This window comes from Leishmania mexicana, chromosome 8 (genome assembly GCF_000234665.1).
Source record: "Leishmania mexicana MHOM/GT/2001/U1103 complete genome, chromosome 8".
Taxonomy (NCBI): Eukaryota; Euglenozoa; class Kinetoplastea; order Trypanosomatida; family Trypanosomatidae; genus Leishmania; species Leishmania mexicana.
Genome location: NC_018312.1, coordinates 608017 through 621006, shown reverse-complemented (window position 1 = coordinate 621006; position 12990 = coordinate 608017). Strand labels below are relative to the sequence as shown.

The following is a 12990-nucleotide window of genomic DNA, read 5'->3' as shown; positions in this document are numbered from 1 at the left end:
TGTCGCTTTAGAGTTTGGCGTGTCGGGTGTTGCGTGTATGTGCATAGAGCAGCAGCTCCGTTATCGGGATGAGTCCTCCAGGAATTTTCGCCCACACAATGGCGCGTGAGAACGAAAAAAAAAGATGAGGCATGGCTTTATCGCGAAACGTATCCTGCACAGAGTAGGGGAAGGAGAAGGAAGGGGATGGACTGGCACACGGCAGCCTCTTTCCCACCTTCCTCCCCCCACTTTTCCGCTGGCGCTGCGCGTGATTTTTGCCACCTGACGCAACCCACTGCAACGCTCTCCGAGTCACCTGCTTGACAGAGCCGATGGCTGATCCCGTTGCCATGAATCATCGTCTCTTCTCAACCCCCGCGTCTCTCTCTTTCACCCAATCTCTCAAACCTGACCCCCTTCCACGTAAAGCCCGCCACGCACAAACGGTCACGCACAACTCAGCCGGTTACTTCGTTTGCCCTTCTTTCTGTTTTCTTTTTTCCCTTTTTTGATATATTTGCATGCCATTAAACATTGTAAGCTCACCTCTTTCCTTCACTGTCGCCACGTGTGTGCTTCGTCATTCTGCGTCTGTGTGCTCTGTACTCGTGGGCTCCTTTTTGTTTTCTCCCCCTTTTTTCTCCTACCCCCAATCCAGCCCGCTCCTCTTCGAATCCAACACACGCAAAGCTCAACAAGAGCAGCAAAAAAAAAGGAAGCCAGCAACGAAACGGTTGGATCCACCAGTGCCGCCCCCTCCCCTCCTTTGCTCGTCGCCGTCCTCCTCTCTGGCTCGCAACCGCATATTGACGGACTCGTTTTCTTTTTTCCTTTTCCCCTTTGTGTGTGCGTGCGCGGACCGCGTACTCGACTTGCAATCACCCGTTCCTTGCTCACCCCACACGGGGTGCACAGGTTATCCACTTCTTTCCCCTTCTACCCGAATTCACCCTCATCCCATCCACATCTCCTTCCCCCTCCTCTCTTTTCCCACCTACCCATTCATCAAACCTTTTGCCCATCTCTCTGTTTCCGTTTCCTTTACCTCCTTTTATTTTGTTTCTTTTTTTTGCGGATTTCCTCTTCCCCTCCTCGTCCTGCAGCAAATTCACGCGTTTGACTCGCGTCTCCTCCGCGGCTGTTTATCACCACCCCCTCCCTCCCTCAAAAAAAAGATCTGCAGCGCCGCTCGTCGTTACGACTCATAAGATTTCGCTACTCGTTGACGTTGTGTATGGGATTGTGTGCGTGTGTGCATGTTGAGCGTCTCTCTTTTCGCCCTTGAAGGTCGAAACTCATCATTATCGTCAACGCCGCCACTCTCTCTCTCTTCGTGTGCGTGCGTGTCAGTGCGTCTGCGCACTTCCATTCGTGATTTCTTTCCTCTACCCCTCCTCCCCCTTTCCTCCCTCCACGCACCTCACATTTCTGGCTTTCTGGTAGTTCTCTCTTTTCCCTGTGTCTTTCGGAGGTGTTTTCTTCTTCCTCTCTTGGTCTTCTGTCTGCCTGTGTGATCTCGTGTGTGTGTGTGTTGTGTGTGTTTATTATTTGTCCGCCGCCCTCCCGTTTTCACTTTTGGGAAGTTTTTTTTTATGTGGTTGGCGTTCTTCTCTTAGCGCGTCTCTTCCTTCCCCGTCTTTCCTCCTTTTTTTTGTTTTCTTCTTGCCGTTGCTTCTTGTGCTTTGACGTGTGTGTGTGTGTGTGTGTGTGTTTGGTCTTCTCCTTTTCTTCGATCAGTTTTTTTTTGTGTGTGTGCGTGTATTTCCTCTTTCTTCCGTTTCTCCATTCTTTCTGACCGCTCAAGTGGACTCTCTGTTTTTCTTGTCCTGTCGTAACACTCTCCACCCCTACGTCATTATCAGCACTGTCCTACATTTCTCCCCATCCCTCATCATCTTTTTTTTTGTCTCCCACACACGCCCTCTCCATCTCTCCCCGAACTCTCTCTGACGCTCCCTCGCACACACACTCACACACCGCTTCATAACCGGTCAGACTTTCACGATCAGCTACGCCTTCTGCATCAGTCTCTCTTTTTTTGTTACCACTCTTACCTACCAGGCTTCTCTCACCTTTACAGAACTTGTGCGTTTTCTATTCTCTCTCTTGCGTCACAGCTACGCTTTGACGACTGCCTGTCTGTGAGCCCGCGCCTGTGTGCGTGTTTGGCTCTGCCCGACTCTGACTCGCTGTCTCCGCGTAACTGTACATCTCACGTGTGCTCATAGCTCTCTCTCTCTCGTAGCCCCTCATCTCACTACTTCATCGCTTCGAGTCGCGCCTTTTCTCGCATTTTCGCTGTCAATTTCTCGGGGCTCCCCATCCCTCCCTCTTTCCTTGGACTTGGAGTTGCTTTTTTTTCCCGTTTGTGTGGGAGTGTTCGCTCTCTGTGAGCACCACCATTACAAGCGAAGCACGAGGACAGGGAGGAGAGAGAGATTGCGCTGCTTGCGTGTCCTTCACAGGGCATCAAAAAATCAGCATCTATATATATATCAAAAAAGAAAAGGAGGGAGGGCAGCGTGCGAGTCGGCCTACGAGATACCAAAAGAAAACACGGCGATTCCATCGGACAAGAGAACAAAGGCGAAGAGTAGGATTCCTTTTTCGAGAACGTCCAAAACGAAAAAAAGAGTGTGAACTGCGCAGCAACAACAAAAAAGAAAACAACAACGCACCTTTTCCTTGGAGGAACAAGCACATACATACACACACGAAAGCCATACATAGAGCCCCCTCCCTTCCCCCACCCACCGACTTGTTCGTCGCTCTTTCTGGTTATTCCACTGACGTAACGGTGGTAGCGGTGTAGTTACTAGTTACACACCTCCAGCAGCTCTTCGTTCTTTCCATCCCGCTTCTCCGAAATCCTTTATTCGTTTTCCCCTTACCTTTCGGCATCTCTCTTGAACCAGAAAGTTTGTAAGCGTGTGTACGTGGGCTTGCTTCCCTCTTCTTTTTTCTCCTTTGTACGGCATCCTCACGCTTTCGGTTCCTCTCTCTCTCCGTCGTTGTCTGTGTGCCGGTGTTTTCTTGTTTTCCCTCCTCCTCCCTCCCACCTCCGCTATCTATCTGTCTCTGTCTCTCTCTGTGTGTGTGCGTTATTTCACCCTAAACTCTTTCCCCCTCCTTTCGCTCTTTCCTTTTTTGTTTTGTATTTTTACCACTTCCTCTTCTCAGGTCGCTTATCTTTCAGAGGGTGTGCACACGTGCGCTTACGTTTTCTTTTTTTTCTCCCCCCCCCTTTTGTCCATCTCTCATCTTCTCTTTGGTTTCTTCTGTACCTTTTCCTCTCTTGTTTCCTTTGTTGTTGTTGTTGTTGGTTTTCCGTCTTCAATTTGAATCGCCTTCTGACGACGACGACGACGGAATACTGCGTGCAATCGGTATATTGTACGCTCTGCATCCCCCTCCTCTTTTACTGCCTTTCTCCGGCTCCAGAAACACACCCATACATATAGCTTGTTTCTTTGTTGTTGTTTTGCTAGATTTGCTACACGCCCTCACTTGAAGCAACAAGCACGCTGCAGCCCACTCCCCTCCCTCCCCTCTCCTCTCCTCTCTTCTCTTCCCAGACATTTTATCTGAACCTTGCCCCCCTCTCCCCCCCCTCTCATTACGGCACTCACCTCAACGCAAGGCACAAAAAGAAAGGAGAAGCCCTTACCAATCATCTACACAAACCTACCCACTAACACATTCTATCTCACCTGCTGTCTCTCTCGATATATAACTGTCTTACATTCGCTTGCGCGTGCTCACACTCGGCGCCTGTGCGTTTTCTCTCCTTTTTTCGCTCCCCCTTCTTTTCCGTTTTCAGTTCTTCTTGTCAGCGTGCGGGTGGTGTTGTGTGACTGTTTTGCCCAACCGAGAACGCAAACGCTCCAGCACGCGCAGACTTGCTTTCCCCTCTTTCCCTGTTCCTCTCTCGTTGATTTCGGTAGCGCCGCGAGACAAAGGTCATCCGCTCCCTCCCTCCCCCACCCTTTCTCCCCGCTCCTCCCCCAGCCCTTCGCACAGGGCGACAACGACGAGAGGAGCAGCAACGAGAACAAAGAGAAGGCTTATTCTCTGCGCTTTTTTTTTTCGTCCTCTCTCTTTTTTCTTTACTTGAATTTTTCTCACGTGCCACACTGGATTTCTTCCCTCCTCTTCTTTCAGCTTGTTTTATTCGTGTGTGCGTGTGTGCGTGTGTGTTTGTGTGTTCGTCCACTTTTCGGATTTGGCTTTGCTTCTCTTACACGTCTTCATTTTTTAAAAACTTTATTTACACGTTTCCCCTCCCCCTGTGCGCTCTGGTCACTGGTCTCGCTGCCTCGTTGTAGGAAACGTAGTCGGTCGCTTTCAGTTTCTCTTTCACAGAAGAGCAGAGGGTGAACGAACCGGTACTCGAAAAAGACACACACGCACGCGCGCGGAAGTCGAGGTTCGTAATTAGCGATTATCCCACAAAGTGAACGTTGCGAGGAAGCACACCAACAAGAAAACAAAAACAACAACAACCGAACTTAAAACATTACACCACACACACACACACACACACACCTAAACGATAACAGCAACGTATCTTGTTTCCGTGTGTGTGTGTGTTTATTGTCTTGTTGTTGTAGTGTCACTCACACTTTCTTTGGTCGGCGCGCGATTGATCACCATCTTCCTCTTTTTTTTGGTGTTTCTCACCGTTGATCATCTTCTTGGCTTTTTCTTGTGGTGCTCTCCTTCAGCTTGATCTTTGCTTTGTTGCACACATATCACATCTTCGGCTTCTTCGGGCTTAATCGATATACACACAGGAAGCCAGAGGGACAATAAAAACGTCTGAGGACGGAGGCACACAACGTATTCGTCACCGATCGCCATCTCCCCTCATCTCTTATAACTGCCATCTCGTATACTTTGTTGATTCGAGTCCTTTTTTTTTCGTTTTCCTTTTCTCCTCTGTCGCGTGCTTTTCTTTGACGTCCTCACACGAAAACTGGAGCGACTTACGTCTCTCTGTCTTTCTCTCCCCCTTTGTGTATCTTGAGGTCTCTGTGCCTCTCGCCTTTTATTTCACCCCCTCAATATCGTTCACACATCCGCTTCCTCTCGTCGCCGCGCACACTTCCAAGCTAAACAGGAGGCTCGTCGATAGGGTGGTCTTTACAACCAAAAATGTACTTTGTTGCAGCTGCCCCGTCGCAGGTGTCGCCGCCAGGGGTCATCGCGACGTCTGCACATTTGCCGTTCGACACCCCCGTGAAGGATATGTCGATATCTTTTAGCAACAGCAACTCCACCGCCGTTTCTGCGGCTCCGCCATCGTACGAGGCTGTCGCTCTGGACCCGAAAGGCCCTCGCAGCCAGACAAACCTTTTTGTGCGCAAGCTGGCTTCGGCTGTGACGGAAGATGACATGCGCAAGTTGTTCGAGCAGTACGGCACGATCATGTCCTTCGCGCTCATGCGAGACATCCACACCGGTGAGAGCCTTGGCACTGCCTTTGTGCGCTACAGTACCCACGACGAGGCCCGCGCGGCCATGGCGGCTCTCGACGGACGTGAGCTCTACGGCCGTCCCATCTCCATTCAGTGGGCAAAGCGTGAGCACGACAGCACCCCGTGCGGCGACGCTCGCCGCAAGATACGCAAGCTTTTCGTGCGCAACATCCCTCTCGACGTGACGGCGCGTCATCTCCGTCAGATCTTCTCCAAGTTTGGATCCATCAACAACGTCACCCTGCATAGCGACACGGCCCCCGCAGCGGCCCGCGACAACGGCGACAACTCGCGTCCGGCCAGTCAAATGCGCAACATTGCTTTCATTCTTTTCCAGGAAGACGACGTCGCGGAGCAGGCGGTGAGCACGCTGCACAACACTTGCCCGTTTGACAGCTGCGATGGGATCCCGCTCATGGTGAAGCTGGCCGAGGACAACCGTGACCGCATTGACCGAAAGCAGCGCTTCTGCGAGAGCAACGTGACGAACACGACCGCCAAGGCGTTCGCGACGGTCATGATGCAGAGCAATCACATCTCCACTGCCGCCTCTGTCTCACCGCTGACCGTTCCTCTCTCCACGCCAGCCTCGGCAACGCTCTCGCCCCCAACGCTGTCGATGGATGTCAGCCACAACAGCCCCATCTTTATTCACGAGGGCCACGCGCCTTCGCTGCCGCCGAGTGGGCAACAGACGCTGCCCTTCACTGTTTCAGCGCCGACAACCACAGCGACTCCCATGCTGCACACCACGGTCGATGCGAACGGGAACACTGCGTACGTCTACGTCTCACCCTCGCCGAACAACGGTGTTGCGCAGCAAGTGGTACCAGCTTCCTCAGCCCCTGGTCAGTACGTCATCGTGTCCAACGGGCTCCAGGGCTTTACGGGGGCAAACAGGATGGTGTCGCAGCCGTCGCAGTCCTTCTACGCGGCGGCTGCGCCTCCATCCGTGCAGCAATACTATCAGACAGTGACGCTGCCGCAGGTGTTTGCAGAGGCGCAGGGCCAGCCGCTGCAGCCGCAGTCGAACGTTTTCGTCCCCGGCTACTATTCTTACTCTCCTCACCCGCAGTCTTCTCAGCAGACGCCACAGCAAGTGCCGATCTTCGAAATGAAAGCGGCGTCCACGACACACCCGCTGCGAACCGGTGCGCCGGTGTCAAAGACGGCTAGCGATCTCTTTCAGAACCAGTCGCCGCTACAGCACCAGCTGGCACACGCTCAGCCGCCCTTCTCGGTGTCGCAGCAGCTCGGCAGCCCTGGTGGTGTGCGGGAGCCGGTCTCGACGACGATTTTCTCTGCGACGGACAGCCCAGTGAACGGGGCTATCAACCCCACGAACACCGCGCCGCCCCGGCTACATGCGCCAATGACTCTCGTGCCTCACAGCACTGCGGCGCCGCCGAGCGCCGATGCCGAAGCGCGAGGATACTCTTTCTTTGGTCCAACAAGGAACGGCGCGCACGCCGCGACACTGATGTACGAGATGCCGATGCCCTCCATGGGGCCGTGTATCGAGGACGATGACGTGCCGTGGGGCAACATCTGTGCCAAAGCGCCGGCTGCAGCTGGTGTTTTACGAAGCTTGTGATGGAAGCCAACAACTGGAGGAGGGTTCGAATGGACCGACACACACACACACACACACACACAGGCCTACGCCCACCCAGACACCAGTACAGAAGAGACAGGGTACGCAAGTGCCCCTTTCTGTGTCCATATGTGTTTGTATCTCTCTTCCTCGTCGCATTTTTTGTTTTCGCGCACTTCGCATGTCTATGGTGCCTTGTGTGTTCGGTCTGAGGTTATCGTTTTCTTTCTTTCGTTGATTGACGGTGTACCTCACTTTTGTTTTTCGAAATACGCTCAGGTCTCAACAGTTTTCGATGTATGGTGTCTTCTCACTTTCTCGTTGGGGTTGGCTTCACCTAAGCGTGTTTTGCACTGAACACGACAGTCTGCATCTGCCCGCGCTGATGCGGCTTGTTCATGCTGCTGCACAGCTGCTTTTATATTCGTAGGTTGATGCACTCTTTTTTTTTGGTTTTCTTTCCCTTCCCCTTCCCCTGGCCCTCCTCCTCTCTTTCGCCTCTTTATCAGCTACGGTCTTGTCAGCACCGTCATTTTTATTATTATTTATTCTTCTCTCACTATAGTTCACTGGCCACATCTTCCTATCTCGTGCTCTGGTAGTGTGTGTGACGTTTTGTTAACAGAGAGAGAGGGCGAGGGCGAGCGCATGAGGAAATAGAAGGAAAGGGTGAAGACCGAAGAAAAAAAACGAGCATAGATAATGGGAAATAGGTGCATGGTTGACAACACACACACACACACACACACATATACATTGCGGACGGCGCTGGCCAATTTGGCGAAATTGTACTCCTTTCGGGTTTGTTTCTGCGCCCCCCTTCAGCGTCTCTACCGCTGGAGGAGATGATGCCCCCTTTCCTTGTGTGTGTGTGTGTGTTTGTGTGTGTTTCTTTCTTTTTCTCTTTTTATTTTTCATGTGTTGCCGCTACGGTGCGCTTCTTCTTCATCACTTTTACTGCCGCTGTCTCTGGCGTCTCTCTCGTCTTTTTCGTTTTACCTTATCTGTGCTTCTCCTCCTCCTTTTTTTCCTTCCACTTTTGCTTGGCCTCACTCTCTTTCTCTCTCGATCTCTGCCTCGGTTTGCGCTTCCGTCTTTCTCTGCGTCGAAGGGCGAGAACTATGTACTGCGTCGCGCAGTGTGCAGTCCGCTCAAGACATCCTTGCCTTGCTGAGCAGCGTGTATGAAGCGTGCGCGTGTTTGTTAACTATGGGCTCTCACTGCGATTCCGTTTTTTTTTCTCGTTGCTAACGTGAGCGCATGTGTGTTTGTGCATTGTTTTTTTTTCTTGTTGAGCTTTTTACTTGTTTTTTTTCCTTTCTTTTCGCGTGCGTGTATGCGTGTACACGTGCGTGCAACGCCTCTCTCTATCTCTGTGTTTGTGTGTGTGTGTGCTCGTGACGCTTTTTTTTCTACCATAGGGAGGGGTAATTGCTCTCGAGCCAACAACAAAATAAGGAAATAAAACCAATGCGCTACGCTGAGGGTTTAACAACAACAAGCCGCAAAAACGGAATGCCGAAGACGAAGCCCCCACCCCTTCCCCTCCCACCACCAACCTCCTTTTCTCTCTCAATCTTCTGCTGTACGTTGGCGATATGTTTGTTCAGTTTTTCCTGTTTTTTTTTTGCGCTCATCGTTTGCTGTGGCCTTTGCCTCCTGCCGATGATGGCGCTGCTTTTTTTCTTTTCTTTGCATGCTGTGCCTTAGATAGCAGTCTGGCATCCTTCTTCCCCTGCGTTTTGTGGCAACCGGAATTTTTTGCAGCGCCATCTAAGGCAGCATTGACGATGTATGCCGATTTTCCCTGTTCGACTCACATGTGCTCCACCCATGGTTCATTGACTACCACCAGCAACACCATCTACTGCAGCGCTTTTCGCACGTTTTTGCCCCATACTCCATTCTTTACATCTACTCCACTTTGGTCTTTCTCGTTCTCCTCCTTTTCTCCATCGTGGTTGTGGCTGCTGTACATGGTTTTCCCGTTTTTTTTCCCCTGCGTGTTGCGCTCTGACCATTTTTTGTTTCTCGTGCTTCTTCCTTCAGTGCCAGTTCGCCACGTTCATTTCTGAATTTCTTGTAGAGGCTCTTTCTCATTCCTTTCTCTCCGTCTCTCCGTCTCTCTGTCTCTCTCTGTGTGCGTGTGCGCATGTGTGCGCTCACGTGTGCAGGGACTCAGCAGAGAAGTGAACCGGCTTTTCTTGGCACGCGAAGAGAGGGCTCGTTGGTGTGGAAGACGCCTCCACCGTCCCGCCTCCCGCCCCCTCCCCACACACAGAACTTTGTTCACCGGTTAGGGGCAGCAAAAAAAAAAGAACGAAAAGATTAAAAAGAACGGATTCGTTAAAAAAGGGATAAAGGCAGCGCCAGGCAACGCCACTAATAACGAAAAAAGAAGTGGAAAAATGAGTCTGAATCTTAAAGAGCACGTATGTGCGTGCGACAAATAGGTGGACGGTGTTCGCCGGCACGGAGGTGAAAGGCGGTGCGTCACTGAAGCGCAGCGCTTCCGATCATCGCCATACTGGCGTCAACGGAGCAGCAGAGAAGAAGCGCACAACAAAAAGAGCCAGAAAAAGAGGAAGGAGACATGGAAGCAGGAGACGAGGTGCGTTGACGCTGCATGCAAAAATGACGCTGGGAGGAGATGACATCTCTGTCGTTTTTCGTGCGGTGCTGAGCCTCGTCCTGCTACACTCACTTCCTTTCCCTAGGCGCTTTCCTCTGCTTCAACGCCTTCACTTCTCTCTTGTCGAGCATACCCATTTGTTTTTTTTGTGCTGTTCCGGTACTTTACTTCTCTTTCAACAACCGCTGCTCCTCTATTCCTGCGTTTTTCGGCTCCCTCATCTCTTAGCCAGCATCCCTGCTTTTCTTGTTTTCTCTCTCCTTCTATGTTTTCGTGGTCGTAAAATGTAAAACAAAAAGATGGTCGTGACGCGTGTATGTATATGCGTCTCTGTCTCTCCTTGTCGCATGCGCGCTGTGTGCATCGAAACCGTCTGTTCTTGGTTCTGTTGTTTATATATATAATATAGAATATAAATGTTCGTGTGTGTACCACAGCGTGCGTCTCCACGTTGCATTTTCGATGCTGTTTTGGTGTAAAGGGGATCAGCTCGCTCTCCTTTTCTCCCTCTTTTTTTTCGGCGGGTGCTTCTTCGTCTTCTCAGTCTCTTTCTCACTACCTTTTTCGTGCCTCGGCATTCGCCGCAGACACAGATGCTTCTCTGCTCATGCGATTGGCTTCTTTGTGGTTTCGTGCCTGTTTTCCCTTTCTTTCCTTACGCCATCCTTTTTTTTTGACCGATGCTGCCGCCTTTTCAATTCCTCTCCTCACTTTCCTGTAAGGAGAGAAGGAGAGGGCTACACACACACACACACACACACGCATGCATGCATGTACACATTCCAACGCACACTGCTGCTCTCTCCCGTGTGTATGCCAGTGTCTACGGAAACGATATCCGCGCCTTTTTCTTTCCCTTTTCCGTTCTCCCGGCTCACCCTCGGAAGCGGTGGTGATGGTGATGAGGGGTGGTGGCGATACATGTGTATGTGTATACGCGCGCGCCCCTTCTCTTCACCTGGTAACTTTCTTTGACACACACACACAAAAACCAATACGGACCAAAAGAAAAAAGGGGGAAAATCAAAGAATTAAGCAAAGCACAGGAGAACGGCGAAGAGTCATGGACGTGGCCTACACATACTGCCGGTTGCTGCGGTTTTTCTTTTGGTAAACATTTCCTTCTCGGTTGCCTTGTTCGATTGTTGCGTGCGCTCTCTCTTTTCCCTTTGTGTTTGCGTGGATGCCTATGTGTGCCCGTGTGTGTGTGTGTGTGTGTGTGTGTCTGCATGTGTCTTTTTTCTTTTCTTGCGTTTTTCTTTGGTATGTGTCTGCGCGTGCTTGTGTAGCCTCTGGTATCACCTATTAGTAGTACTAGTCCTCTCTCCTCCTTTTTTTCTCGCTTGTTTTTTTTTTGATCTGCGTGCGAAGAGCACCTAAGTAGCGCGATGGCGTTTTCACCGCTGCTGCCTCTAGACATGCACACTGTCTCCTCCCCCTCTGCCGTTTCCTTTCTCTTTTTTGTGTTCTGTCGTTCTCTTCACTGGTGCTTTTTTTTCGTGAGGGTGTGGCCGTAGTACTTTGCTGTTGTCTGAGACATGGCCGCGGGCGCCTTCGTTCTCTGAGGTTGGGGTTTTGCATGACTGCTGAACGATCGATTCCAGCTCCCTTCGCCCTCCCCCTCCCCCTCCTCTCTCTCTTTCTGTATCGTGTCCTGCTGCTGCGTTGAATTTGTTCTTCCTCCCTCCCCACCGCTCGTATTGTCGATCGCTCTCTAATTTTTGTTTACCCTTTCGCCTTCTTTTTTTTCGTTGTTCTCGTGGATGCCACCTCTCTTCTCCTTCGTTGTGCTGTGCACGTACGCGCATGTTTTCTTTTTGTTTGTTTTGCTCTTCTTTCCTTTCCACTTGTGTGTGTGTTTGTTTGACGTCTCCCTTTTCAACCACCGTATTCCATCGCGTGCTCTCCTTGGTTTTTTTGATGTATTTTCGGTTTCTTTGAATGATCCCGCTTCCTTCACTTCTCGCTCTCTTCGGTTTTTGTTTCGTGGCTTTTGTTGTGCGTCCTCTACTGGGTTTCTCTGCGCATGCTCCCTTCTCCTCGATTTTGTCCACCTTTCCCTCCTTTTACCTGATCTGTGTTTTCGTGATGGGCGTCGTCGCCAATTCCCTTGTCTCCTTTTTTTCATTGGTTGTGGTGGTTGCTGTTGTTTTTTAATTTGTGCTTATATTTGTTTTTGTAGCTCTTCTTATTTTTTCCACGCGTTTGCCCTTCTTTTTCCTTCTTTTTCGTTAGCTTCGCTTTGTCTTGCTCCTCTATATGGTTCTGCTTTTTTTTTTCGTGTGTTCTCCCCTCGGTCTATTCGCCCTCTCTCTCCCTATCTATCTCGTCCCTCGATGATGTTTTGGAACTCCCATTCTCTGTGTGCAGTTATGCTCCAGCAAGAAAGCCTTGCGTGCATATGCGATCGAGTCTGTATGTATGTATGTGTGTGTGTGTGTGTGCATCTGAGGGTGTGCATGAGTGGTCGTGCATGAGTGTGTGTGTGTGTGTGCATTTTTTCTGTCTGCCCGTTTTTCTTTCCCGCTGAAGGAACTTCAGTCGATGTGGGTCATGAACGATCTCTTTCTTTTCTTCTCATCCCAAACGCAGCCCAATCACAGGCCTATATGCGCTTCGTTTTCGTTTATTATGCCTCGGAATTTATTCACGCGGTCAACCTCGTCGCACACAGTGCAGAAGGTGTAGGGAGCAGAAAAAAAACGGTGTGTCGAGATAGGCAGGCAAAGCGTTCTCTTTACACACAACAAAAAACGAAGGGCCGAGGGGTGGCTGAGAGAGCGGTGGAAAGGGTGCTCAGTGCCTGTGTGTGCGTGTTCTCGGAAGCATTGCACTACCCTTACAGATACTCACACGGGCACATAGGCATGAGGAAGCGTCTCGATGGAGGCTAACGAAATGGCCTCCGAAGATCAAGCAAGTGGAGAAATAAGCGTGTAAGCCTCGACATGTTTGTATCCCTGCTGGCGGTCTTTCTCTGTCCGTGTGTGTGTCGGTATGTGTGTCTTTCTTTGTTGAAGTTGAGTGCTCGCACTTCTGTAGAGTCTGCAGCGCAAGTTGAAAGAGAAGAGCAAGTATCGGAAGGAGAAAGATGCCGTCGCCATCATCTGCGAGCATCGCTGATGTGTGCGTGTGCGTGCTGCACTCTCTCAAGATGACTTCTTTTTTTTATCTGTTCTCGCTGCCATTGTCAGTGATACCCGTTCTTGATTCTCGGAGGAGCCGGTGGACTGTATCTGTTTTCTGATTCTGCAGAGGTACCTCACCGCCTTTCCTCGCTCTCCTTCGCGCCCTTGTCGCTCTTT

General features: G+C 50.8%; 2 protein-coding genes across 2 annotated transcripts; both read left to right on the top strand.

Annotated features, from left to right (window-relative positions):
* Positions 1 to 503: 503 nt before the first annotated feature.
* LMXM_08_29_1335 (hypothetical protein) lies at positions 504 to 1190 on the top strand (the record flags this gene model as incomplete). The annotated part of the gene is made up of 1 exon (XM_003872374.1): positions 504 to 1190. The coding sequence occupies one exon, from the start codon at positions 504 to 506 to the stop codon at positions 1188 to 1190; it is 687 nt and encodes a 228-aa protein (XP_003872423.1).
* A 3946-nt stretch (positions 1191 to 5136) lies between these two features.
* Positions 5137 to 7053, top strand: LMXM_08_29_1340 (putative RNA-binding protein; the record flags this gene model as incomplete). Its single annotated transcript, XM_003872373.1, has 1 exon — positions 5137 to 7053. The coding sequence occupies one exon, from the start codon at positions 5137 to 5139 to the stop codon at positions 7051 to 7053; it is 1917 nt and encodes a 638-aa protein (XP_003872422.1).
* Positions 7054 to 12990: the final 5937 nt, after the last annotated feature.